General features: G+C 37.7%; 1 protein-coding gene across 1 annotated transcript in view; it reads right to left on the minus strand.

The window, feature by feature from the left end:
• WWC2 (WW and C2 domain containing 2) overlaps nt 1–25,226 on the minus strand; it is a 189,115-nt gene that overhangs the window by 60,822 nt on the left and 103,067 nt on the right. Inside the window, exons 3-4 of the mRNA XM_019666959.1 lie at nt 17,654–17,857; nt 16,752–16,828 (exon numbers count right to left, since the gene is read on the minus strand). Of these exons, the coding sequence (XP_019522504.1) occupies nt 16,752–16,828; nt 17,654–17,857 (281 nt within the window). The remainder of the gene's footprint in view (nt 1–16,751; nt 16,829–17,653; nt 17,858–25,226) is intronic.

A 25,226-nucleotide genomic window follows, 5' to 3' on the forward strand; every position in this document is an offset into this window, starting at 1 on the left:
TGACTCTCCACTATATGTCAGGTCCCAGGTCTGAAGTGTGAACAAAACAGACATGATCTTTGCCCTCAATAGTCTTAAAGAACAATGGGGAGCTAGATATTGAGCAAATAACCATCTAATGAAATAAATCTTGCCAATTACTTTAGGTGAGATAAAGGGCAAGTTCAGGAAACTTCAAGATATATAAGGAAGATGGGACCTAATTTAGTCTGAGGGGTTGGATAAAGCATTTCTGAGGAAATGATGTTTAAGCTGAGAGGGTTAGTGGGGCTTCACCTGGTAGAACGGGGTTCTCAAAAGGTACAGCTTGTGAACAAACCCTAATCTCTGTGTGTGTGTGTGTGTGGGGGGGGAACTTGGCAAATCTCTGGGATTTAAAAAATGCTACCATTGTTGTATTACAGAGGTGGTATGTAGCATGAGATTGTATTGGAAAAGAAGGCCTGATTATATGGAGTCTTGAAATCATGTTGAGGATTTCTAAGTCTTATCCTAAGACTAGTAAGAGTCAAGGAGGGATTGTAAAGCATGATCTGCTTTAAGATTTTAAAAGATCACTGTGGTGATTCTGGTGATCGGACCAGAGGGGCCAAAAGGGGCCACTGCATCTGCACTGTGGGTTGGCGTGTGAGCAGTGCTATAGCAAGTAGAGCCCAGAGCAGAATATATTTTAGAGGTAGAATCAACAGGACTTGATGATGGACTCAATGTGGACAGTGAGAGAGAAGATGTGTCAAAAAGATCACTCCCAGGATTTTGGCTTGCCAGTTGGGTGCATGAAGGTGCTTTCCTGGAGAGTGGGACAAAATCTGGGGGAAAGACAGGGTTTTCTTTAAGATATTTTTCTGAGGGCTGGCCAAGTGGCTCAGCTGGTTAAGAGCTCACTTGGGAGCGCCAGCTCTGAGCAGCAGGGCTGCGGTTCAGATCCCACATTGAGGGCCAGTGACGCTCGCCCTCTACAGCTAAGATGGTGAACAACAGCTCGACCTGGAGCTGGGCTGCTGAGTCGCCGGCGACTGTGTAGGCTGCAGCCCCTGCTGCAGTGGGTTACCATAAGCTACCGTGAGCGGCCGTCCAGAAGCCGGCGACTCCTCTGCCTCACCCAAGAAGAGCACAATGATAATACCAACATGGGCCAGTGAAGCAACGTCCTCCACAACTAGACTGAAGAACAAAACGACAGCAACTTCTCTGTTCCCCTTCCCCCGATTCCTCAGCGCTGCTCCCCTCCCCCAATTCCCCAATAAAATCTTAATAAAAACAAAACCACACTATGAAGTAGTGGCAAGAGAAACTGGAGGAAAAAAAAAAGAGAGCATCATGAAATATAAGAGAAAAAAAGTCAAGAGGAAGACTAGGCACAATGAGGAATAAAATGACAAAGGCAAGTGCTGTGTAATACTCGTATTTGTATACCTAAGGCATAATACTTTGGATATACAAGATATTCAATAATTGATCTGTTGAGTTTATCTGAGTGTTCATGAATTTGTGCCTTAAGGCACTTACATTTTATTAGGGAAATACAAATAATTGTGCTGCAAGGCCTGATTTATAACTACAAAGAGAAGTATAATGCCTCTGGAATCCGGAGGAAGGGATTGGGGATGAGGGTTGACCTCATGGAAGAGGAGACGTCTGAACTGGATTGGGAAGGTGTTGTGATTTGTGAAGAGCGATGAGCAAATTCAGTGTATCAGAAAGACATCCCAGTTTTAGTATTAGACTATTGCAAGTCCAAAGAGCCATCAGTAATCAATAGCTCATTCCACATGTATTTCTACTTCTGACAGGACTCCCAAGAGGTTTTTAGCAAAAAGACTGTAACATTTGATTTCAAAACAACAACAGTTAATCCAAAAATGAATGGCAACTCAAATAGCTGAAGCCTATCTTCACCTTTGAAAATACAGTTGATAAAAACAACGGTGATAGAGAGCCTACTTAGAACAACTGAATTAAAACAATTAGTATAGCTCACTGACATAAAATAGCATTCTACTTAAAATCATTTGTTCTGTGATGACACACTAATTTAATTTTTTTCAAAAACTATCATTTAAAGTCCAAAATTCACATTTGACAATTCAGACTCTAGGTGATGTGACATTTTATTGTATGTTGAGTGACAGTGATACAGAAAGCTAACCTATGCTTTCTTTTTTTCCATGCGACTTACTTTATATAAAGTTGGCTGTAAGCTACTGTTTTTATTTTGGAGGGTTTTCTTAGTGTATTATGTGAATGATTCTCAGCTCCTGAATATCAATGTTGCATTTTATTTTGTCAACTATGAAAAAGTTTGATTCTATTATGCTGACAAGTGAAAACAAGTATTATTTCCAACCAGATATTATTTACAACTGTTTTTGGTTTTAAGACTATGGTCTTAATTAGTTCCAACAGCCTCTCTTCTTGGAAACCATTTGACATTGTTAGCTATTAGAGGATCATTATTTCTACTCTTCCATTCTTAAATGTAGGACACAGAACGTAAAAACAAATGTCCTTAGATCACAGCTAAAGGACTACGTTAACGCTGACTTGCAAATTTAGCACACTGTGGACTCTGCTAGGAAGCAATAATGAGAGCTAAAATTCAGGAATACTTTATGTATTCTAGACATTGTGCTAACTATAAATATTTATTTTTAATCCTCACAACTACTCTCTTACATACAGTTTAATTCTTGTTTTGCAAGGGAGGAATCTCAGACCTAAAGAGAGTAAGTAATCTGCCGAAGGTTTCACGGCTACTGAGCAGCAGAGAGCAGTCTAGAACACAGGAGAATTTTTTTAAAAAACTGCCTACAAAAGTTTTAGCTATGAATGGCATGATAATACATGTGCGATCAAAGACAAACTAGAATTGTAGTAAAATGACCTAAATAAAATCTATGGCCCTTATCTTACCTTCGAAACGTCAATGTTCCAGTATCCCACCCAAACTGAAGATATGAACAGCCGCACAAGCCCGAGAGCCCCTGTTGTTTTCTCTTACACACTCAACTGCCTACAGCCGCAGCCAACCCTCTAATTGTACAGACCTATTTCTATGGAATTACATCTCAAAGCCCAGAGGACCAAACTGGAGACAAGAGAGTCATGACTTTTGCACATTTCCTCCTTTCTATACTGACTACACTAAAGCAACTGACATTTTGAATTGATTTTCAAGTTATTTCTAAAAACCAGGAAGGTGCTGTGATTAAGTGTGTTAAGTATGACTGGAAATCATAGAGCTTCTTACCATCTCTTACAATCATATTGTAGTAAGTTTTATTTTAGGAGAAAGAAGGTAACAATGAAGGGAAAGTAAATTCCAGAAACCTTTGGACCTTGGAAGAAGGATCTTAAGACAGGCAGGTTTCACAAGTCTGCCCTAAAAGTGAACCTGGCAAAATTAACGCCATAACGAGTAAAATGGCATTTTACTAATGACTACCTTCCCTTTTCACCATGCTCTCTATTGTCTTGCTGGGAGCTCCTTAAGCAAGCCAACAAAGGGCAACTGTCAACCCGCTCCTTCTGGAAAGCCTTCTCTTCATGACCGCTTCCACATCACTACAAATCCTCACCTTTAAGGAAATGAGAAATCAGTTCCAGATAGTCACAGGATTAATAATAACATTTTTTTTTTTACTTTGCTAAAGAATAGAGGAAAATAGAATCCCAGATGCTGTTAGAACCATTTGTGATGACTAATAAATGAATTCTGTCATCAGAAACAAGATGATTGAATACAATATTGTTTTAAAAACCCAAGCTTTTGTTTAATAGAAAGGAAAAAAGAGCAAAGCCATTGAGAAAAATTATATGAAACATTTATGAAATATACCACCTTGAGATACAATTAATAGAAATATAGTTAAGTCAAGGCTAGATCTCCGCAAGTAATTAAAATAAACCATTAAGTTGCCATAGGACTCAGCATAGCCTAGAGGAAGGTCTCCTTTGTGAATATTCCATGTGCACTCAAAAATAATATGTATTTTGCTGTATTTAGATGGTATGTTCTACAAATGTTAATTTGATCAGGATAATGGATGGTATTGTTCACAACTTCAGCAACTGCTGATTTTGTCTGTATATTCTATCAATTACTAAGAGAGAAGTGTTGATATATCCATCTGTAATTGTGATTTTATATTTCTCCTTTCAGTTCTTTTGGTCTTTACTTCAGGTATTTGAAGCTGTTATTATGTGTATATACCTTTAGGGTTATGTGTATATACATCATTACGTCCCATGATTACCTGACTTAATTATCAATAGGAAATCCTTAGTAATAATAACCTTGTTTTAAACTTTACTTTGATATTAATGTGGCAACTGCAACTTTTTTTGCATTTGTATTTTCATGGTATATAGTTTTCACTCCTTTAATTTTCAACCTATATGGGTCTTTATTTTTAAAATAGGTCTGTTGTAGTCATCATAGAGTTGGTTCTTATTTTCACCATTCTGATAATTTCTGCCTTTTAATTGGAGCATTTAGACCATTTATACTTAGTGTAATTATTGATATAACTGGGTTTAAATCTACTATCTTTATATTTGTTTTCTAATTGTTACATGTTCTTTTATCCTTCTTATCTCTATTCCTACCTCCTTTTGTATTAATTTTTTTTTTATGATTCCATTTTATCTCCACCATTGTTAATAATACCTCTGTATTTTCTTGGTGGGTATTCTAGGACAGGGATCAGCAAATGACAGTTTGTGGATCAAATCTACCCTGTGGACTAATTCTTTATGGTCAATGAGTTAAGACTAGTTTTCATGTTTTTGATAATTTTTCCTAAAAATGTAAAAAGAAAAATCTGTGACACAGTCTGCATGTGGCCTGCTACATCAGTTTTCTGTTTCTGCAGAATAAATTATCACAAAATTAGCAGCTTAACATTATACTTGTTTAATAGCTCACAATGTCTGGCTGGGTTCTCTGTTAAAGATATCCCAAAACTGAAATTGAGGTGTCAGCCAGGCTGAGTTCTCATGTGGAGGCTCTAGGAGAAAATCCATTCTCAAATACATTCTTGCTGTTGGCAGAATTCAGTTACTATGGCTCTAGGTAGACATGAGATGTGGTTTCCTTGCGGGGTAACATAAGAGGTCACTCTCAGGTCCTTTCCAAGTGGGTTTCTCCATCTTTACTACAGAAATGGTGCACGAATGCCCCTTGTGCTTTGAACATCTGACTTTCTCCTCTACAACCAGCCAGATAAATACTCTGTTTTAAAATGATCTATCTTTAAAGTTAGCTATGCCATGTAAAATAACCCAACGACAGAAGTAAAAATCCATCATATTCAGCCTAGAGGTTATGTAGGGTGTGTACACTGGGGAAGGTGAGGAAACAGGGAATCTTGGAGGATATGTTAGTATTCTGCTTACCATATCTGCAAAACTTAACACATTTACTATTTGACCCTTTATAGAAAAAGTTTGGCCATTCTTGCTCTAACGTACAAAATATACAGTCTACTTGCAAATGCTATTATATTCCTTTATGTATAGTGTAAGTGCCTCATGACAGCAGCCTTCTATTTTCCCCATTCTTTGTGTTATCCTATATTTTGCTTCTAAATATTTAAAGAGACTTTAAATTATTAAGAAATTTTCTATCACACAGTTATTTACTACCACCTACATTTTTTATTATTTTATATAGATCCAAATTTCTAGGCAGTATCATTTTCACTCTGCTTGAAGAAATTCCCTTTAACATTTGATATATTATAGTCCTTCAGGCAACCAATTCTCACAGCATTTGTTTGTCTGAAAAAAAAATCTTTATTTTGCCTTCATTTTACAAACTTTGTAGTAATTGGCAGTTACAAAATAGTCACAAGGATGTGAAGTACAGCATAGGGAATGTAGCTAATAACATTGTAATAACTATGTATGGTGACAGGTGGATACTAGACGTATCTCATCTCTATGCTATATGCCTAAAACTAATATAATATTGAATGTCAGCTGTAATCGAAAAATAAAAAACAAATTTTTAATTTATAATAAAATATATACATAATAAATTCCACCACTTAGCCATTTTAAATGTACAATTGGCATTAAGTATGACTATCATCACTAGTCATCTCTAGAACTATTTCATCATCCCAAACTGAAACTCTGTACCATTAAACAATAATTCCCCATTCTCCCTTCCACCATGCCCAGTAGCAACTAGTCTACTTTCTGTTTCTATGAATTGTCTATTCTAGGCACCTCACATAAGGGGAATCACACAATATTTATCCTTTTGAGCCTGGCTTATTTCACTTAGCATAATGTTTTCAAAGTTAATCCACGTTGTAATATGTATTAGAATTTCATTCCTTTTTAAGGCTGAATAATATTCAATTGCATGTATACAGGCATACCTCTTTTTATTGTGTTTTATTGTGCTTCACAGATATTGCGCTTTCATCAACATCATGGCAAGACCCTCCATCAGCAAAAAGATTACAATTTGCTGAAGGTTCAGTTAATGGTTACTATATTTTAGCAATAAAGTATTTTTTAAACTTAGGTATGTACATTTTTTTTGTTTTTTTTTTTTAGACAATGCTATTGCACAATTAATAGACTACAGTATAGTGTAAACATTTTTTTAAAAAAACGTAACTTTTATATGTACTGGGAAACTAAAAAATTCACATGACTCGCTTTATTGCAATATTCGCTTTATTGTGGTGGTCTGGAACTGAACCTGCAATATCTCCGAGATGTGCCTATATACCATATTTTGTTTATCTATTCATCCGTTGATAGATATACAGGTTGTGTAATGGTTAATTGTGTGTGTCAACTTGGAGGGAATTTTTGGATGAGATTAATATTTAAATTGGTGGACTCTGAGTATGGAGCTTTACTTCCATAATGTGGGTGGGCCTCACCCAATCAGCTGAAGGCCTGATTAAAATAAGAAGACAGGCCTCCCCAAGTAAGAGGGAATTCTCTAGGACACTGCCTCAGGCTTCATGGCACCATTGGCTCTCCCAGGTCTCTGCCTGCCGGATTTGTACAGAATCTGCATCATCAGCTTCCCCACACTGGAGATTTAGATTTGTCAGTCTCCACAATCATGTGAGCCAAGTTTTGTAATAAATCTCTTTATACATTTACATACATACATCCTATTGGTTTTGTTTCTCTGGAGAGCCCTGGCTAATAAAGGTTATTTCCACCTTTTGACTATTGTGAGTCAAGTTGATATGGACACTGGTGTACAAGAATCTGTTGGGAGTCCCTACTTTCAAGTCTTTTGGGTATACCTAGAAGTAGAACTGCTAAAGCAAGTGGCCATTCTGTTTAACTTTTGGAGCAAATGCCATACTGTTTTGCATAGTGGTTGTACTATTTTCCATTCCCATTAACAATGCACAAGTGTTCCAATTGCGCCACATTCTCACCAACGCTTGTTTTTTTTTTTCTGTTTTTTTTTTTTTAAAATATAATAGCCACCCTAATGGATGTGAACTGATATCTTATGGTTTTGATTTGCATTTCCTTAATGACTAGTCATGTTTGTCATCTTTTCATATGCTTATTGGTAATTTGTATATCTTCTTTGGAGAAATATCTATTATAGTCCCTTGCCATTTTTGAAACTGGGTTGTGTGTCTTTGCCTTCAATTTTGAGATATTTTCACTAGCTATAACAATCTAGGTTGACATTTTTCTTTTAGTACTTTGAAGATATCAGTCCAATGTCCTATAGCTTACATAGTTTCTGATTAGAAGTCTGCTGTAATTATTATCTTTGTTTCACTGTATGTAATGTGTCTAATTTCTATGGTTGCTTTTAAGACTTTCTCTTTATAACTGATTTTCGGCAATTTAATTATGATAATACTTTGAAGCAATCTTGTTTGTTTTTATCTTGCTTTGGAATACCTTCCTCTACCAATGGATTTATAGTTTTAATTTCTCCAAATTTATTTTTGTGATTTCCTTCTCCTTGCTCTTTTTTGGGGACCTTAACACATACATTAGACCTTATAATATTGTGCCACAGAACTCTGATGTGCTGTTAAATTTTTCTCAGGCTCTTTTTCATCTGTGTAATTCATTTTGTATAGTTTCTATTCCTGTCTTCAAATTCACTGCTTTTTATTCAGCATCTGGGTTATTCTCCATCCAATGTATTTTTCATTTTTGATATTGTATTTTTAATCTGTAAAAGTTTCACTTTGATCTTTTTTATATCTTTAGTTTCTTCATCGTTTTACTTTACATTCTTGAATATATATGTATGTATATATATACACACGTTTTAACATGTTTGTCTGCTAATTAAATAATAGCTGTCATTTTTTCTTTTTGTTACAAGTCTTGCTCTTTGAATGTCTGATAATCTTTAGCAGTGTTATTGACGTATAACTGACATATATAATTAAATGAATGTTTAATGTTTAAATTATATACTTTAATAAGTGCTGACATATGTATATACCCATGAAACCATGAACACAATCAAGATAACGAACATATCCATCATTCTCCCAAAAGCTTCCTCACGTCCCTTGGTAGTCCCTTCTTTCAGCCTCTCCCCACTTTTCTCATCCCCAACATGCATGGACGTTTTTGACTAGCAGCTGGCCATTGTGCATTTTACATTGTTGGTGCTGGATTTTATTGTAGTCTCTTAAAGAATGCTGGACTTTCAAATAGCACACAGTTAAGATATTTTAAATCAGTTAGGTCCATTCAAGGTTTACTTTAATTTTTGTTAGGATAGGTTCAAAGCAGCCTTTAGTCTTAGATTAATTTGGTCCAACTACTGAGGTCTCTACCTGATGCCCCATGTCTTATGAGGTCCCTCCATTCTGTCTGGTGGAAACACGAACTATTCTTCATCCTGTGTAAGCTCTGAGAACTGTTTTTCCTACTGTTTTCTTTCTCCAGCCTTGTTATATTTTATACCATGCTTAATCAGTATTCAAAGATTTGAGGAGATCCTGTTAGAAATCCCCAGAGCTTGTTCTTGCTCTTTATCTCTCTTGCTTGGCTGGCCTTTTTTTTTTTTTTTTAAGATTTTATTGAGGAATTGGAGGAGGGGGACAGCATTGGGGGAATCAGGGAAGAGGAACAGACAAGTTGCTGTCCTTTTGTTCTTCAGCCTAGTTGAGGAGGACGTTGCTTCACTGGTCCATGTTGGTATTGTGATCACTGAGCTCTTACTGGTTGAGATAGTTGCTCGCCGGCCATTGGACAGCTGCTCACGGTGGCTCACGGCAGCTCACTGCAGCCCCACTGCAGCCTATGCCATTGCTGGCCACTCACAGCAGCCCAGCTCCAGTTTGAGCTGTTGTTCACCATCTTAGCTGTAGAGGGCGCAGCATCACTGTCCCATGTGGGAATCAAACCAGCAGCCCCGCTGTTCAGAGCTTGCGCTCTTACCAACTGAGCCACTCGACCGGCCCTCTTTCTCTCTCTCTAGCTCTTACCAACTGAGCCACTCGGCCAGCCCTCTTTCTCTCTCTCTAGCTCCCTCCTCTCCAATATTCTTCACAAATCCTAGATACTTGCACTTCACTGAACTTTGTTCTGTCTCTTTAACTCAGGCACACCACTAGATCACGTGTGAGTCTTCTTGCTGCGCTGCAGACAACGCCATCTCAGGGCTCCCGTTTCCCTTCAGTTGGGAATTAGCATTCTATCGGCTGTTGTCCAATGTCTGCAAACAGTCCTTTTATAAAGTTTGTCCAGTTCTTTGCCTGTTGTTATAGGACAATTCCCATAGCAGTTAATCCTTCCTGGGCAAAAACAGAAGCCAGTTGGATCTTTGAAAAGATATTCATGTGATTCCAACAGCCTGAATTTTAGGCAGAGTATCTCCCTGTTGGACCTATTTCATTAATCTCTTTCTTTCTCTCTCTACAAGATCTAATTTTGGGATTTAATTGGCTAATCTCACATCACAAAATTCTATTCCTCTATATCTTGAAGTCTGGTTCAGCTCTCTTGGAGTCTGGTTCTTTGATTAAGTAGAAGCTGTACAACTATGTCTATCACCCTCAACTCTAGAAATAAATATGTAGATGAAAATGCTGAAGACTGCAGAATATATGTAGTATAAATAGATACATTTTTCTCTCACTACTTCATTGTCATGGCCTCAGGAGAGTGATTCTCCCAAAATTTAATGTGAACACATTAGGTCAATATATTTATTGTGTATATGTCATGGAAAAGTGTTGAAATACTAGGAAGTGTTGGTTTGAATGTATTCACTATAATAGCTTTTTATCTCATACAGTTCCAGAAAGCTAACTCCTATAGCCCTTTGAAAAATGAGTGAATGACTCTTGTAGGCTTTATAGGATCATTTAAAATTGATCATTTATGAATCATTATTTTCCTATTTCTTTCTGCTTAGATTCTATATTCTATCATAGGAGATGTTAAAAGCATTTAATTTTGTAAAATGCCATGAGCATTATGAATATAAGGGAGTTTATAAATTAAGATGTAGAAGACTGTAAGTTATGGCCAGAGAGATTGATATGGTAGTTTATCTAGGTGAGAAGAAACTACTGGGTTGTCAGAAAAGTCATGATGTATTTTGTCTGTTTTTCAAAGGTCATTTATTTATATAAAGAACAAAGATCAATCAATGATATATTGCCTGTTTTGTTTGATAACCTTTTGCCATCTTTCAATGAGCTTCATAATTCCTCATTCATAGAAGGACCTGTCTTTATTTGCGAAAAACTGAAAAAGGTGCTGATTTACAGCCTCATCTGAATTGAATGTTATACCACGCAAGGAGTTTTGAAGAGAGCGAAACAAGTGGAAGTCTGACGGCACAAGGTCAGGCGAGTATGGTGGGTGTGGCAACACATCCCATCCAAGTTCCAATCATTTTTGACTGGTGATCAAACTTGTGTGTGGTCTCGCATTGTTGCAATGAAACACAACTCCTTTACAATTAACAAGCTCTGGACGTTTCTGGATGATGGATTTGTTCAAACTGTCCAATTGCCAACAGTACACATTCAAATTGATTGTTTGGTTCCTTGGTAGGAGCTTGAAAAACACAACACCTTTAAAATCCCACCACAATGAGAGCATAACCTTCCTCTGATGAATGTCTGCTTTCGATGTCATTTGAGGCGAATCATCACGTCGGGACCAAGACAGTTTGAACACCACATTGTTGTAAACAATCCACTTCCCATCACCAGTTATATCAGTCGTTTCTAAAAAGGATCCCTGACCTCTTGTTTAATGAGCATACTGATGTTTATACGCACCATCAAATGAACTTCTTTGAGTTCATGCAGAACCGAAATATCGAGCTTGCTTACGTATCCCAGCTTCTTCATGTGGTCGTGAATGCTTGAATGATGGATGTTCGATGTTTCTACAATCTCTCGTGTCGTGTAACGTGAGTTTGACTTGATCAATCCTTTTATTTTGTCGTCATCAACCTTGGTGGGCCTCCCTCACCGAGGAGCGTCGTTGAGATCAAAATCACCAGCATGGAATTTTGTGAACCATCATTGGCACTCACCTTCTTGAGAGCTCTGTCACCATAAACTTTATGAAACTTTTCACAAGCTTGACACATGTTCTTCCTTTTATGGAAGTAAAACAGTAAAGTACAGCAAAAATACAGAGTTTGGTCTTCCATCTTCAACTTGTTGTAAAATCTCCAAAACGCAACCAAATCGCTCAATTTTGTTTAGAATGAAGGTAGAACTGTCAGCTGTCAAAGGACATAGCAATAACATAGATGCGAATGATTCTAGAACTTCCAAAACTGAACTAGTGCCATCTGTTGCAAACATGCGTCATGACTTTTCCGACAACCCAATGAATATCTCCTTCCCTAAAACAGTGTTAATGACGGATTTCTTTTGAAGTATGTATTATAATATTATTTTGCCTGCAGTATGGTACCCTTTAAAGCTAGACAAGGAGACTAAAATCATTAAAGAGAGAAACAAAACATTATGAAATCACTAAGTGTGGTTAAGTGTTATAGTTTTACTCTACTCAAGGTCTGAGTATGCTTTTATTGCAAAAAGCACTACTGTACTATGAATTTTAATTATTTCAAGTTACTAGTATGTCATAATAGAGATAGCAGTTCTTGCATTAAACAAAGTACCTCTCTCTCATTTTCTCTTTTAGCGTTGCTCTCTTTTCTTTAGTGAATGTGAATTAAATCATATCGTTCTTCATTTCTTTCAAAATTCACTAAGACTGGTGTACTATTTTGTAACCCAACATCAACTATAACACAAATTCACTTCTATACATCCTAAAAGAAGAATAACCGTATCTAATGTATGGTTTGGTGCTGCACGTTAGTATCCCTCTTTCTTCTTAATACCCTGAAATCAGGTAGGTCACAGTTGAAAGAACTTGGGATGTAAGCTAAGCTTTAAATGTAGTATCAGTAAAAGCATATCTCTCATGTCTGGTCAAGAGACAAACCTTATTTGTAGCAATTCACATTCTCAGATGACATATTTCTTTTCTTCTGAAGTGCACTGCTATGATTTTTGTATGTTAGTTAGGTAAGTGGTTAAAGTGTCATAATTTGACGTGTACATGAGTTAACTCTACTAACAGTTACAAACTAAGCTTTAAACTCAGCTGCCATTCTTTTAAATCTGTGCCCAAGATTACAAATATGTGAGATTGTGGATGACTCTTCTAAGTTCATCGCCACAGCTAAAAATAATTCAAAGTGAATTCATACTAACAATGTATAAATAAATATATTTGAGAACAAAAGATAGTATGTTGGTATTAATAGCAATGTCTACTAACCAGCCGTGTGTTTAGAGTACAAATGATTTAACCAAAGGGGACTTTGTTTTGTTTATTCATTTCTTTTGTTTTTTATTAGAAAATTCAAAGGTGGATCAGAGATATGCTATGAAGCTCAATAAATTTTTCAAATGCACTTGTACTGAGTATATTAATTAAAGAGGCATTAATTTACTCATTTCACCATTTCAAACAACTAGAAATAAGCTGCCAACAAGTTACTATTATCGCATTTGACCAAGGAGGAAACAAACCCAGTCACCACCAGTACCTCTGACCATAATATAAAATAATATAAAACAGATGTTTCAGACAGATGGTTCTCAAATACTTGACCCACTAGCTCTAATCCAGTAAAACAAATGCAGCACGCCTGCTAACATTGTGGCATAAGAATAACAAAGTATGAAGTTAGTGTTTGGCTTTGTCTAGAAAATTGTTATTGTGACTAAAAATACAGGCAGGTACTCCAAGACACCAAAATAACGAAGAATTATTTCATTCCTGAGTTACTACTGGGTTGTTGGAAAAGTCATGACACATTTTTGCAATGAAAAACATAGAAAAAATACGTCATGACTTTTACGGCAACCCAATATTTCTGTGGCATTAATTTGTGACAGCAACTATAAGTACACAGTGATTCCTCCGTGGCAGACAAGCCAGGAAAGTCCAGTTTATTAAAATCCAGGAGCTTCTGCTCAGTCACCCGTCCACTTCTGCGTGGGCAGGGCATCCTGAAAGGGCTACCTAGCCCAAATGTGCACACATGGCAGAGAGAGCGCACCATCTGTTTCATGGTGTTCAAACCATGACACAGTTCAAAACATCACAATAGCAACAAGGGCCAACTCACAGCAGGAGTACTTCTAAAAAAGGCATTTACACTGACAGGAAGTGTTAAACAAGCACCTATTCACTAATGAAAGAGATGAAGACAGTGTCGATTCTGATCTTTTATTATAGTCATTTATGAATGTCTATGTCCTCTTTGCGAGTGAAGCGCATTGTTCAGGAGGGCACTCCTGTCCAAATCATCTTGTGGTCACACAGTTATAAACAAATCTATGAGATAGGAAATACACGCTTCTGAGAGTAAAAGCATATTAAACCCAGCATAAAATACATTTAGCTAAGAAATCCGCCTGCATGAGGAGACAGGTCTGGGGAGTGTGGCCACTTGGGATCCCCTGGTATCTCCCTGGTTGAGATGGATATTCTCAAGATATTCTTGAGAAAGAGACAGAGAAATATGCGTGAATTGACAGAGTAAGGGGTCTGCGATACATTGGAAGATGTTTATGGTAGAAAGACACAAAACACTTCTATCAATGACTCCCTAAATTTAACCCAGAAATCCAAACTGAAGAGAGGTTTGGCTTTCAGAAAGTATGGACAATCTTTTTTCACACTCTTTTTTTAAGAACAAATAGAAAAATCATGAGAAGAAAAAAATTAACACAACATCTATTTGAAGACACTGGTAAACTACCAAGGCAGCAAAAACTTGTGTTAAAGACCCAAAAGGTAAAGCAAGCTCATAGTCATGATCCCGACTGTGCCGTTTCTCCTTTTGAGGCATCTGCGTATGCAATAGAGACTAAAAAGTTGGGAGAATGCAGTGGCTGAGAGGCCTGAGATACAGAAAACTAACTACTGGCAGGCCCATTGAGCAGAGAGGCTTGGGGACAGATTTGGAGCTCAGCTTCCATTAAGCATAAAGGGTTTTCACAAAACATCCCAGGAGTTCAATTGGGATTTTGAAGAGCTTTGCCCAAGGAGAAAAGGTAAACTGGAACTAGACCCACTCTTAGAAAAGGAATGAAGCCCCGATTTCAGACAGCTCAAACCTCGACTGAATTAAAACGATCTGCCCCGGCCTAATCACCTATAAGAAGTTAAAAACTAAATTGTCTCTGAAGGATAAGACGATCATCCAAAACCTCAAATTCTCTTTATACGTTTTCACACATAATATGTGGGCTCTTAATAAAAAGTAAGCAGCTATAAGAAGTCAAATATTGATTAAAAATCAAAACCATTCTTCAGAACATGCTGAAGAATCCAACATATAGAAAATTTAGATATTGTGTTAATCAAGACATGTAATTTAAGAACTGTGATTCTTTTGTTTAAAAAATTATATATCAATGCTCAGAATTTGAGTATTGTAACTAAACACAATATAAAACAATCAAATAGAAATTTTAGAACTGAACAGTACACAGTGGAATTAAGCTGGAATCAATAATAAAAGATAATATAATGACCAGCTATTTAAAAATTAAGCAACACACTCATGTGAGAAATCATAAAGAAGTTGGAAAAGTTAGAGTATTTTTTTAACAAGAAAAAAACAAACAGAAGTTTATTAACATGTGTACCTTATGTATACAAGAGAAATGGGGGGGGGTGCGGGGGGAATGTGTCATTCTCTGAAGTGGCCTGAGGGGATGGGGTATGTAGGTCTCTCGGGGGAACGTAAATGATTTGGGGGAAAAATGAATGGGCCCATATGAGAATAGATGGAAGATATGAGGGTTTGTGACGAAGTTCCTCTGGGTATGGTGTTCACTTCCAGTCTCTCCTGTGATAAGTCAACCATCCATCCCTAGTTGATGAAACTCCCGGTGAGGGGATTTATGACAACTGAAGTTCCTCTTGGAGGATCTGTCCTTAGTCAGATAAGGGGAGTTCAGAGAAAGCCTCTCTCTGCATTTGCTGTTTTTCAAGTGTCTACAGCTCAAAATACATGATCAATATACTAAAGTGGCATACTTTGGGGTAGCATATTATGCCACCCTTGAGTAGCATGTATCAGAATCTCTTTCCTTTTTAGTTAGAAAGTATTTTGAACTGATTGATAACAAAAATACAAAATTCAAAACCTGTGGGATATAGGCAAAAGCCATGTGCAGGAAGTAATTTAGGGCTCTAAGGGCAGATATTAAAAAGTAAGAAAGGCTCAAATTGTTTGTAAGTATTTGTTAAAGTTGAAGCTATGAATATTTTTTGACACAGAAATTTCACTCCTAATTGCATAACAAAAATGTGTACATATGTGCACCAAAAGACATGTATAATAGACAGTAAAGCATAAGTTTTAATTATCAGACATTGGAATAAATTGTAATGTTCATCATTAGTAGAAGACATAAAGAATTTACGGTATGTACCCAAAAGTGGAATGCTTTACAGCAATAAAAGTTTATGTGGACAAATCTCAAAATGTTCTTGAGCAAAATAAGCCATCAAAAAATACATGTGGTAGTATTCCAGTTTTACAAAGTTCAAAGCAGGCAAAAAATTAACCTATAGTGTTGATGAGACCAGTATTATCTTTAGAGAGAAAGACAATGAGGGGACACAAAGGGGGGCTTCTGGGGTCATGGTGATAACCTATTTCATGACGTAGGTAATGGCTGTATGAATTTACTTACTTGAACAGTCTGTAAGACTCCAAAAATCAAGGATAAACAAGCTCTGGCTTTAATAGCAGTTTGGTCAAAAAGACTTAGGGCAAAAATCAGGAAATAACCCATGAGAAAGTGTGAGAAGCTAGTGAAGTTTGATCTAGAAAAGGAATGGCTTGATGTTGCAAATCATGGACATCTTTAAATATTGGGCTGTCTGATTAAGGAGTAACTAAGGCTCAACTCTGAAAGACATATTTCAGCACGATAAGGGAAAGAAAGTGATGGAGATTCAAATTTTGATTCAATATACTAACTACAAATAGTAACACTGCCTAATAATGGAACACACTCTGTCTCAATAACAAGAACAATCTCAATCACTGAACAAGTTCTAACAGAGGCAGAAAGACTGTCTATCGGGAATAAGTGGAGGAGGTCCCTACATTGAATGGAGATGGCAAATGACCACTAAAGCCCCTTCCCCGTCTTCAGAGTCTATGCATATGTTGAATATAGAACCACAATTTAAAAAAACCTTACCCTTAATCGCGTAGTGGAGATCTCAGCTTTTAAAATATCAGGATCATATTTAGTACTAGATGAAGATCCTGAAAACACTTTTCAAAGAGAAAAAAGAAAAACAAGGTTGCATAACTAGTTCTTAGCTTAGAATTTACAAACTCTAAAAACAACAAGATTTACATGCTTCTGTGGATACTTACTTACTTTATAATTCCTTTATTGTCATTCATCAGACACCTAAATATAAAAAGTAATCTTCAAACCTTTATCATTGTTTTAAAAAACTCAAGAAAGAAAAATGTCATAAAGACCCTGGTACTCAATTTTCTTCTGAATTTTATACTAGCGTATAAAATCTTAGAAGACCTTATTACAGATACTGTTTATCGGAGCTTTGCATTATCGAGAAACTTAATTTAGGTAGAATTTCTGAGTCCATCATAGCTGCTTCTTTAAACAAAGCCAGCTCCATCCATATAATCAGGTTTTAAGATGAGAGAGGAGTAAATCAACTCAGGTGGTCAACAGAAACTTCACTCTAGCTAATAGTTCCAGATCCTGCCCACTACAGATAGTGAACAAGAGAAGCAAAAAGGGCTAAATTATTTGCCTTGATCTGAAAAGGTAAAAATTAACTAATAAATAAATAAAAGGCAACCAGGCAGAGGGAGGAGTAAAACAGAAGGGATACGTAATCCCCAAATGAGGAGACTTTGATCTGGAATGAGGTCAAGGGGTTTTACTGAAAAATTTGTGGTGTGCCCGCCACCCCTCCCCAACCCCAATGGCTCTGAGGGACTCTTCCTGCCGAAGAAGGAACAGGACCCTCTCCACACAAACTCCACACAAACTCCAAGTGCCCTTCTGTTATTTACAATTTGGTCCCCAAGTCTAAAGTCTGAACAGCCACCTGTACTTACAGCTTGTGTGAGAACTTGACTTTTCCTTATAGGCATCATTTAATCGTACATATTCATCTAGGGCCAAAGCCAGTCTTTGCTCCTTCACGTGGTACAGCTCCTTTTGTGTCCGGAGGGCATCCTGGGCCACCGAGAGATAGTCCTTGAGCATTTTCTCCTGCTCCCCCCTCCATTGCTTTCTTGGATCTTCAATCTGTGTGGTTTCTGAAAATACATTAGGTGGGTTATTTTTTTATAAACTTAATTATGCTTTTGGGGGGAATATTTAAGCTTTAAAATCTCTGAACTCTGTTATATGTCCACAACAATAAATACAGAAACCAAGAGTAAATATTTTGAAAGTTTTATACAGTTATGGTATATCTATTGACTCTAATAGTAATACTGGGGACTACAGTTTGTATTTTCTCCCCCATTTTTCTAATAATTCAAATTATTATATTTTACAAAAATATCAGTCAGTCCATAGTGGATTAGAAATTTAAAAACAAACTAACACCGCTGGTCCTAGTTTGAGGACAATGCTTGAAGGCACGGTTCTTGGTTCTGCACTTCTGTGCATGAGAATCTCCTAGCGAGCTCTAAAAAAAAATCCCAGACCAATGAGAGTTTCTGTGGGTGGGACCCAGATGCTGGTAGGTTTAAAAGCCCCTCACTCACGTGATTCCAGTAAGCAGCCAAGACTGAGCGCTCTCACTCTGCCACATCTCAAACACTGCCTCCTCCAGGAAATTATTCAAACTGTCCGATCCTATACTTGCTCAGACTTGCCTACTGTGCCTCCCCCATTCCTCTCTTGGAAACCACAAGAAAGGCTCTGGCCCATGCCTTCTCCTCCACTCCCCTGCCTCCTCACTGACCTGGGTGCTTCCCCATGTGGCCCTGCGTGGTGTGGTGTGCCCTCTGCTCTTGGGAACTGTAAGTTATACAACTTCTTTTGATGACATTGACCTCTTTGTGTCATCACTCAGTCACCTCTATAAATTAAACCCAGTACAATCAGAACAGGTGGGTCATATGGGCTGGCCACTGTTATGACAATGAGAACCTGTCCTGACAAATTAGGATAGGAAAATTAATTTATTAATTTGCTGGAATGTCTAGTGGCATGTAATGTCTTCAACGTGCTTTGCATATGATTCTCAATCTTAATGTAGTCCATCTCAGTATTTCTGGTTGGTCCCAAGGGCTACAGTGAGTCAAAACCCAGAGAATGATATGAGGTGAACTGATGTGACCACAAGAATCTCTAGAGGTCAGGTTGGTTCTAATGTTCAATCTGGTCTCTAGGGATAAGGGATAAAATAAAGTGGCTCAGGCTGTGGAGCCTGGGTCCCCTTAGGGTCTAGAGAAGCCCTGGCTGATTGATAAAGGGGCCTGGGTCAGCCAGACACACCATAACCACTGCCCCAGACTTGGAGACTTCGCTTCTTAGTCACTGCAGTCAGTGAATTTTCTTTAAAGTGCTAAGAATTCTGAACATTAATTTTTAAAGATGTAAATATTTTGATATGCAAAAGAGGTATATCTCATGCAATTGTGGAGAAAAATATGCTAGAATCAATGTCTAAAGAAGAGGTGCAGGAGGGGACAGCCCTGGATGGACAGGCCCTCCAGCCAAGAATCTTCAAGGACGTCATCACGGTGGGGCAGCCGAGCCACGTGGGGACTATGAAGAATGGGCAGAGACCAGCCAACAGGAGCCTAAACTTCTCCATTGTAAATATTCATTATAACTCAGGTCTGGCTATCCAAAAATGTTACAGTTTTATATATATACTGCATGCAACCCGGCTCAAAGTACAGAACTTATCCCTCTAACAAACAGAACTTGACAATCTTAAAAAAAGTTTTCATAACTGTGGACCCACAATAATCCTCACCTGCTAGTATTCATGCCCTTAAATATGAGCTAGACCTTACGACTTGTTTCTAATGAACACAACAGTAACTAAGTGATGGGACATCACCTGAGACTAGGCTACAAAAGACTGTGACTGCCATCGTGCTCTCGCCATCTCTCTCCCTGGCTCTTGGCTATTTTGCTCTAATGAAGCAAACTGCCCTGTGTAAGCCATCCTATGGAGAGGACCACGTGGCAAGGAATGAGAGGGGCCACTGGCCAGCAGCCAGCAAGGAACTGAATCGTGCCAACAACCACATGGGTGAGTCTGGAAGCAGATCCTTCTCCAGTCACGCCTGGGGACAGCTGCAGTCTGGCTAACACCTTGAAGGATGCCGTGAAAGTCCTTGAGCCAGAGGATCTAGCTCAGTCTTGCTTGGATTTGTGACTCACAGAAGCTGTAAGATAATAAGTGTGTTTTTTTAAGCCACTGAGTTTTGGGGTAACTTGTTATATTGAGATATATAACTAATAAAATAACCAAAGAAAGAGAGAATACAAATTGAAAATGTATGGGAAAAACTTGAAATGTTTATAAGTTATAATAGTTATGGAAAGGTTTATACTCCCAGTTTTCTCTCTGAATATCTTTAGGGGTTTTATCTAATCATATTTCCCTACATATTGTGGAATTCGCATACGTTCAATAAAATACCTGCAGTTAAATTTTCACAAAACACTGAAAGTAACACATGAATAAAGTACGACAACAACAATAATAATAATAATAAACTACTAGCATTTGTTTTGAACAGATCAGCAGAAACGTTCCAGTAGACCGCCTTAAATACTGTGCACTACAGGAGATTCAGCAGGAAACAGTTCTGTTTCTGAAATACTGCACAATTCAAATACAGACTACAAAAGAGCGTTCCCAATGGAATCTCACAAGGCTTCATAAAGCAGGATTGTGCTTTATCTCCATCAGCTATATTTGCTGAATAGACTTGTGAAGAATATTTATTAAATGTAAATACTCAAAAAAAGTGTATTACACAAATGTGGTATTTTTTAAAAGACCTGGTGGCCTTGGGAGATCATTGTATTATAATTGCAACATAATTTGCATGTTATCTACTGTATGAAAGAAGTAATATAGTACTTAGTGTTAAAACGTCACATACCTCAAGGAATTCATATTCCAAAAGTTTTATAGATGTGAAACTTTATAGAGAACACATTGCGAGTTACAAGAGTTTTTCATGAAAGATAACATTCGACTCTTCAAAGGAATATTATTTCTGTCTATCGTGCATGTCTCTACTCTTCCTGCTGTGATCAGGAAGATGAATAAAAGAAATGTGAGTAACTTTCCTTATCTTCCTTTTCAGAAACTACCTGCTATGCTTATTAGTTTGTTACTTCTACAATTATTGACCACCTACCACATGTGATAGGAGAAAAAAGATGTTCAGGCATGATCCTTCCTTCCAAGGACTTATAAAACGTAAAAGAAATTGTGACACATGAATTAAAACAAAAACACAACTATTTTATGCAGTAGAAAGTGATATGAGCCTTGAGAAGAGAATGGTTAAATGGCATGGCAGTTTAGAGACATAGGGGTTTCCTCTGGCTGAAAAAGTAAGCTCCGAAGGAACAGGAGGTGACTAAATAGGGCTTTGAAGGGTTCCAGACAAGAGGCCCTTCAGGACCTAGCCCCTGTGTACTTCTCCAGCCCTCTTCCCCGCCCCCTCCACACCAGCCTTCAGCTGCACTGAATTTCCTTTCCTTCTTTCATCAAGCTCTGCCTTCTGTGGCCTCTCCAGGCCTTTGGCTTTATTTGTGGTCTTCCTTCTCCCAACCCCCAAACCCTTGTTCTCTAGGCCTGGTTAACTCATTCTTTGGGTTTTGGCTTAAAGACCCTTCTCTAACAGCCCAGCTACACCTTTCAGAATGGATAGGTTGCTTCTACTTGTTCTCCGTTCTTCTATTAGCGTGATGATGATTCTTTCCATATTCTATTATACTTTCTCATTTCTCCCCCAGTACTCCAAAGGGACTAGCCTACGGTTTCTTAATATCAGATTAATAGCTACTAAACTCATTTTGTAAGTAATAGTGTGCCACAGAAAGGTTATAAGCAAGTGCATGAAAAGATCTTAGCTGTATTTTAGGAAGATCATCTGAAGAAATGTGAGGTTCTACTATCAAAAGTTGATACAATTGTGCAGAATTTTCTTTGATGGAAGATTACACATTAAGTGAAAAAAGCAGTTTATAAAAAAAACAGTATGTGTAATATAATCATACCTGAAATATAAAATATATTTAAAACTCTGTGTGTGTGTGTGTGTGTGTGTGTGTGTGTGTGTGTGTCAATATGAAAGTCTAGGGCGGCTGGTTGGCTCAGTTGGTTAGAATGCAGTGCTCATAACACCAAGGTTGCCAGTTCGATTCACATGGGCCAAGGAGCTGTGCCCTCCACAACTAGATTGAAACAACTACTTGACTTGGAGCTGATGGGTCTTGGAAAAACACACTGTTCCTCAATAAAATTTCAAAAAAAAAATGGAAGGATACATACAAAAAGGTTTAGAATACTTAGATATCTCTGCGTTGTGTGACTATAGATACATTTTTTCTTCCTTTATTTACCTACATTTCATATTTTTCTCCTCTGCGCATCTATTACTTTCACAAAGTTTTGTTTTGTTTTTTAAAAAAGGAGAAGGAACAAAAGGCACAAGGTAGCGAGGGTCTGAATCAGGAAAACATCAGTGGAAAAGAGGCTAACAAAGCAAATTTGAGATTATGTTATAGAGAAATAATCAACAGGAATTGATGAGATGATTATAAATTTTTCAGTTGAGCAAGCGCAAGGAGTACGATGTTTCAAAAAATAATGAAGTCAAAAGGAAAACTGAAGAATCCCATTCATACTTATTTGTTCTAAAGTTTTGATAGCAACATAGGTAGCAGTGATGTTATAACTGGAAATGCTTGACCAAATATTAGGGCAAGCCAGAAATATGGACAGAAGTCATGTGCGTGGCAATGGCAAAGGAAAGGACCGTTGCAGATACAGCTGCTGGCGGACGAGGGTGAGGGCAGAGCTTGGGAGAATGACAAGATACAGGGGCTCACAAAAGGAATATGATGAGGCAAGCGAGGAGAGAAAGAAGGAACAGTCTGAAGTGAGAAACATAAGGTTCAAGATGAAATGCATGGGCACCTATGTCAAGTTGACATCCAGGAAGAAGAAAAGGACGACGGTGACTGAGAGGAGCCTCTGAATTTGACAACGATACAAAATTTGTAAATTATCACATAGCAGTAATACAAACTAACAATTCTTAATGTTACTATCACCATAATATGTTTTATTTGGGTATTTAAAGTACCTAAAATTCTTCTGTATAAAATACCTAAATTTTTTCTGTATGAAATACCTAGAAAAATATAAAGGATGAAATAAGACAGATGAAATAGGAGGGCCCCAAACTTATTTTCTTTCCTCTAAAGGAAACAACTCCATATAAAATATCAGATACGCTTGAGGGATTTTCATCAAACCTGAACATGTGTGTTGCTTCAAAGCTAATACAGAGGAGTTTGGAGTTCAGGGTAATATGGAGTAAGCACACACCACCCAATCTCTCCTGCTGATTACAAGTAAAAACCACGGACATAATACATGAAACAATCAAAGGAAGACTCTAAAAAGTAAGCAAGAGCAAGGAGGATTGCGGAAAGAAGGCAGAACTCACAGAATCATCTTATGGCGGTTGAGTTCCTATTTTGTTATTGTTTTATACCTCCCATATCCCTTGGATTTCCCATATCCTCTGGAACTGCAAATGCGTGCAGACAAAAAAGGTCCAAGACCAAACCCACTCTTCCTTGTAAGAGCACAGGGAGGGAGAGGGGGCACTGCAAGACAAAGCTACGGCCATCCCAGAGAAGCCCCAGGAACAAACGTCAAGCCCACGGCAGGCAACAGTGGTGTGCGGTGGTGGCTGTGGTGCTGGTGGCCGGCCATTACCGGCTGGCTTTCTCACTACTTAGTCCTAAGACATATGCAGTCATGAGAAGCATTCAGTGGTGGGAGAGGCTAGGCCTCTGGTTACCAACAAGAACACCAGAAAAAGAGGCTCAATGGAAGCCAGAGAGTATGGGGAAAGATGACAGAGAGGAGAGTTGAAGAAGTGTCTAAGTTTGCTGCCCATTTTTAAATTGGCTTGTCTTTTTAACGTTGATTTTCAGGAGTTCTTTATATGTTCTGGATATAGGTCCTTTGTCAGATATGTGTATTATCGATATTTAACCATGATCTTGTGTGTATCAGTTGTATATTCCTTAAAAATATGTTGAGTGAAGATTCTAGTCACGCAATCGAACTTATGTGAAGTTCTTGGACAGGAAAGAGGAAGCCGTGATGAGAGAAATCAGGACAAGGTGCAGCAGTGGAGAGGGGCAGGGAAGAACTTACTGGGACGATGAGCATATTAGGTATCTTGACTAGAGTGGCATTTACAAAGGATTATACTGAAATACACGCTTAAAATCTGTGCATTTTCTTATATATAAATGAGATCCCAATTACTAAAGGAAAGACAAAAAATTCAGGGTATAATTCTGACCCTATCAAAAAGTGATTTACTTCTAGTTATAGCGATAATATCAAAGCCTTATAAACAGTACTTCATAATTACCTTCTGGATAGTTAACATTCCCCCACCAATATCTATACCCCCACTCCACACACACACACTCTCTAAAAGGTGAATTCCATCGTAAAACACGTAAGGCCTAATACAACTATCATTGTCAAGGTCAAGTCTTTTACTTTTCCTAGATATTTAATAGTGTTACATAGAAGTAGTATTAAACAGCCAAACATTCTTTATTTCATTTTTTATTAAGATAAAGAGAAAATAATGCTGAAACTATACAATGTCAAGATACAACATATGTGTGGACCAGCTGTTATGAGAAGATAATCCCATTTGCTCCCTAAACTACTTCACAGGCATGTCTTTAAGATTAATGAGGTCATGGACCAGGTCCTTTTTAGTGGGAAAACTACTTGCTGTGGGTAATTTGGGCACTTTAGGGTACAGTAAATCCATCAGGCCTCTGGGATACCGTTACTGCACTAAAGCAAAATGGCAGACCTAAAAATTTATAGTGAGAATCAAGTTTTTAAATATTCAGAATGGTGCTTTCTGAAGCATAAAATTTATACTTGAAACACATTTTAATTTCTTCAAAAACAAACAGAAAGCTTTTAATCTGTGAGTTAAACAATTAAGCTCTTCTTTCTAACATTTAATTTTATCATTACACTAGGTACCCAAGAATAAAAAACTTAAGATGCTGTCAGTGTCCACAAGATGCTCACAATTTAGTGAGGAAAGTGTACAAATAAATAATTTAAATAAATATGATAAGATTTTTAAAAATCCCTAAGTACCTGGTACTATAGAAATACCTGGACTGGGCACCTAATTCAGAATGGGGGTGGGGACCTACATGGTGGAGGGTTGGGTGACAGAGGTGGCCTTTGGGAAGCAGTGAGGCCTGAGCAGACAGCCCCTAGAAGGATGCTGCAGTTGCCAAGAGGGCCTCGGGTCTTGGCAGAGCGTGCTAGGGGCAGAACCAACAAACGCTAAGCAAGGCAGGAATCCAAGGAAGCACAGGGTACAGCTGGAATACTCTCCAGTGCCA

The sequence above is a fragment of the Hipposideros armiger genome, unplaced genomic scaffold, assembly GCF_001890085.2.
Source record: "Hipposideros armiger isolate ML-2016 unplaced genomic scaffold, ASM189008v1 scaffold_481, whole genome shotgun sequence".
NCBI lineage: Eukaryota > Metazoa > Chordata > Mammalia > Chiroptera > Hipposideridae > Hipposideros > Hipposideros armiger.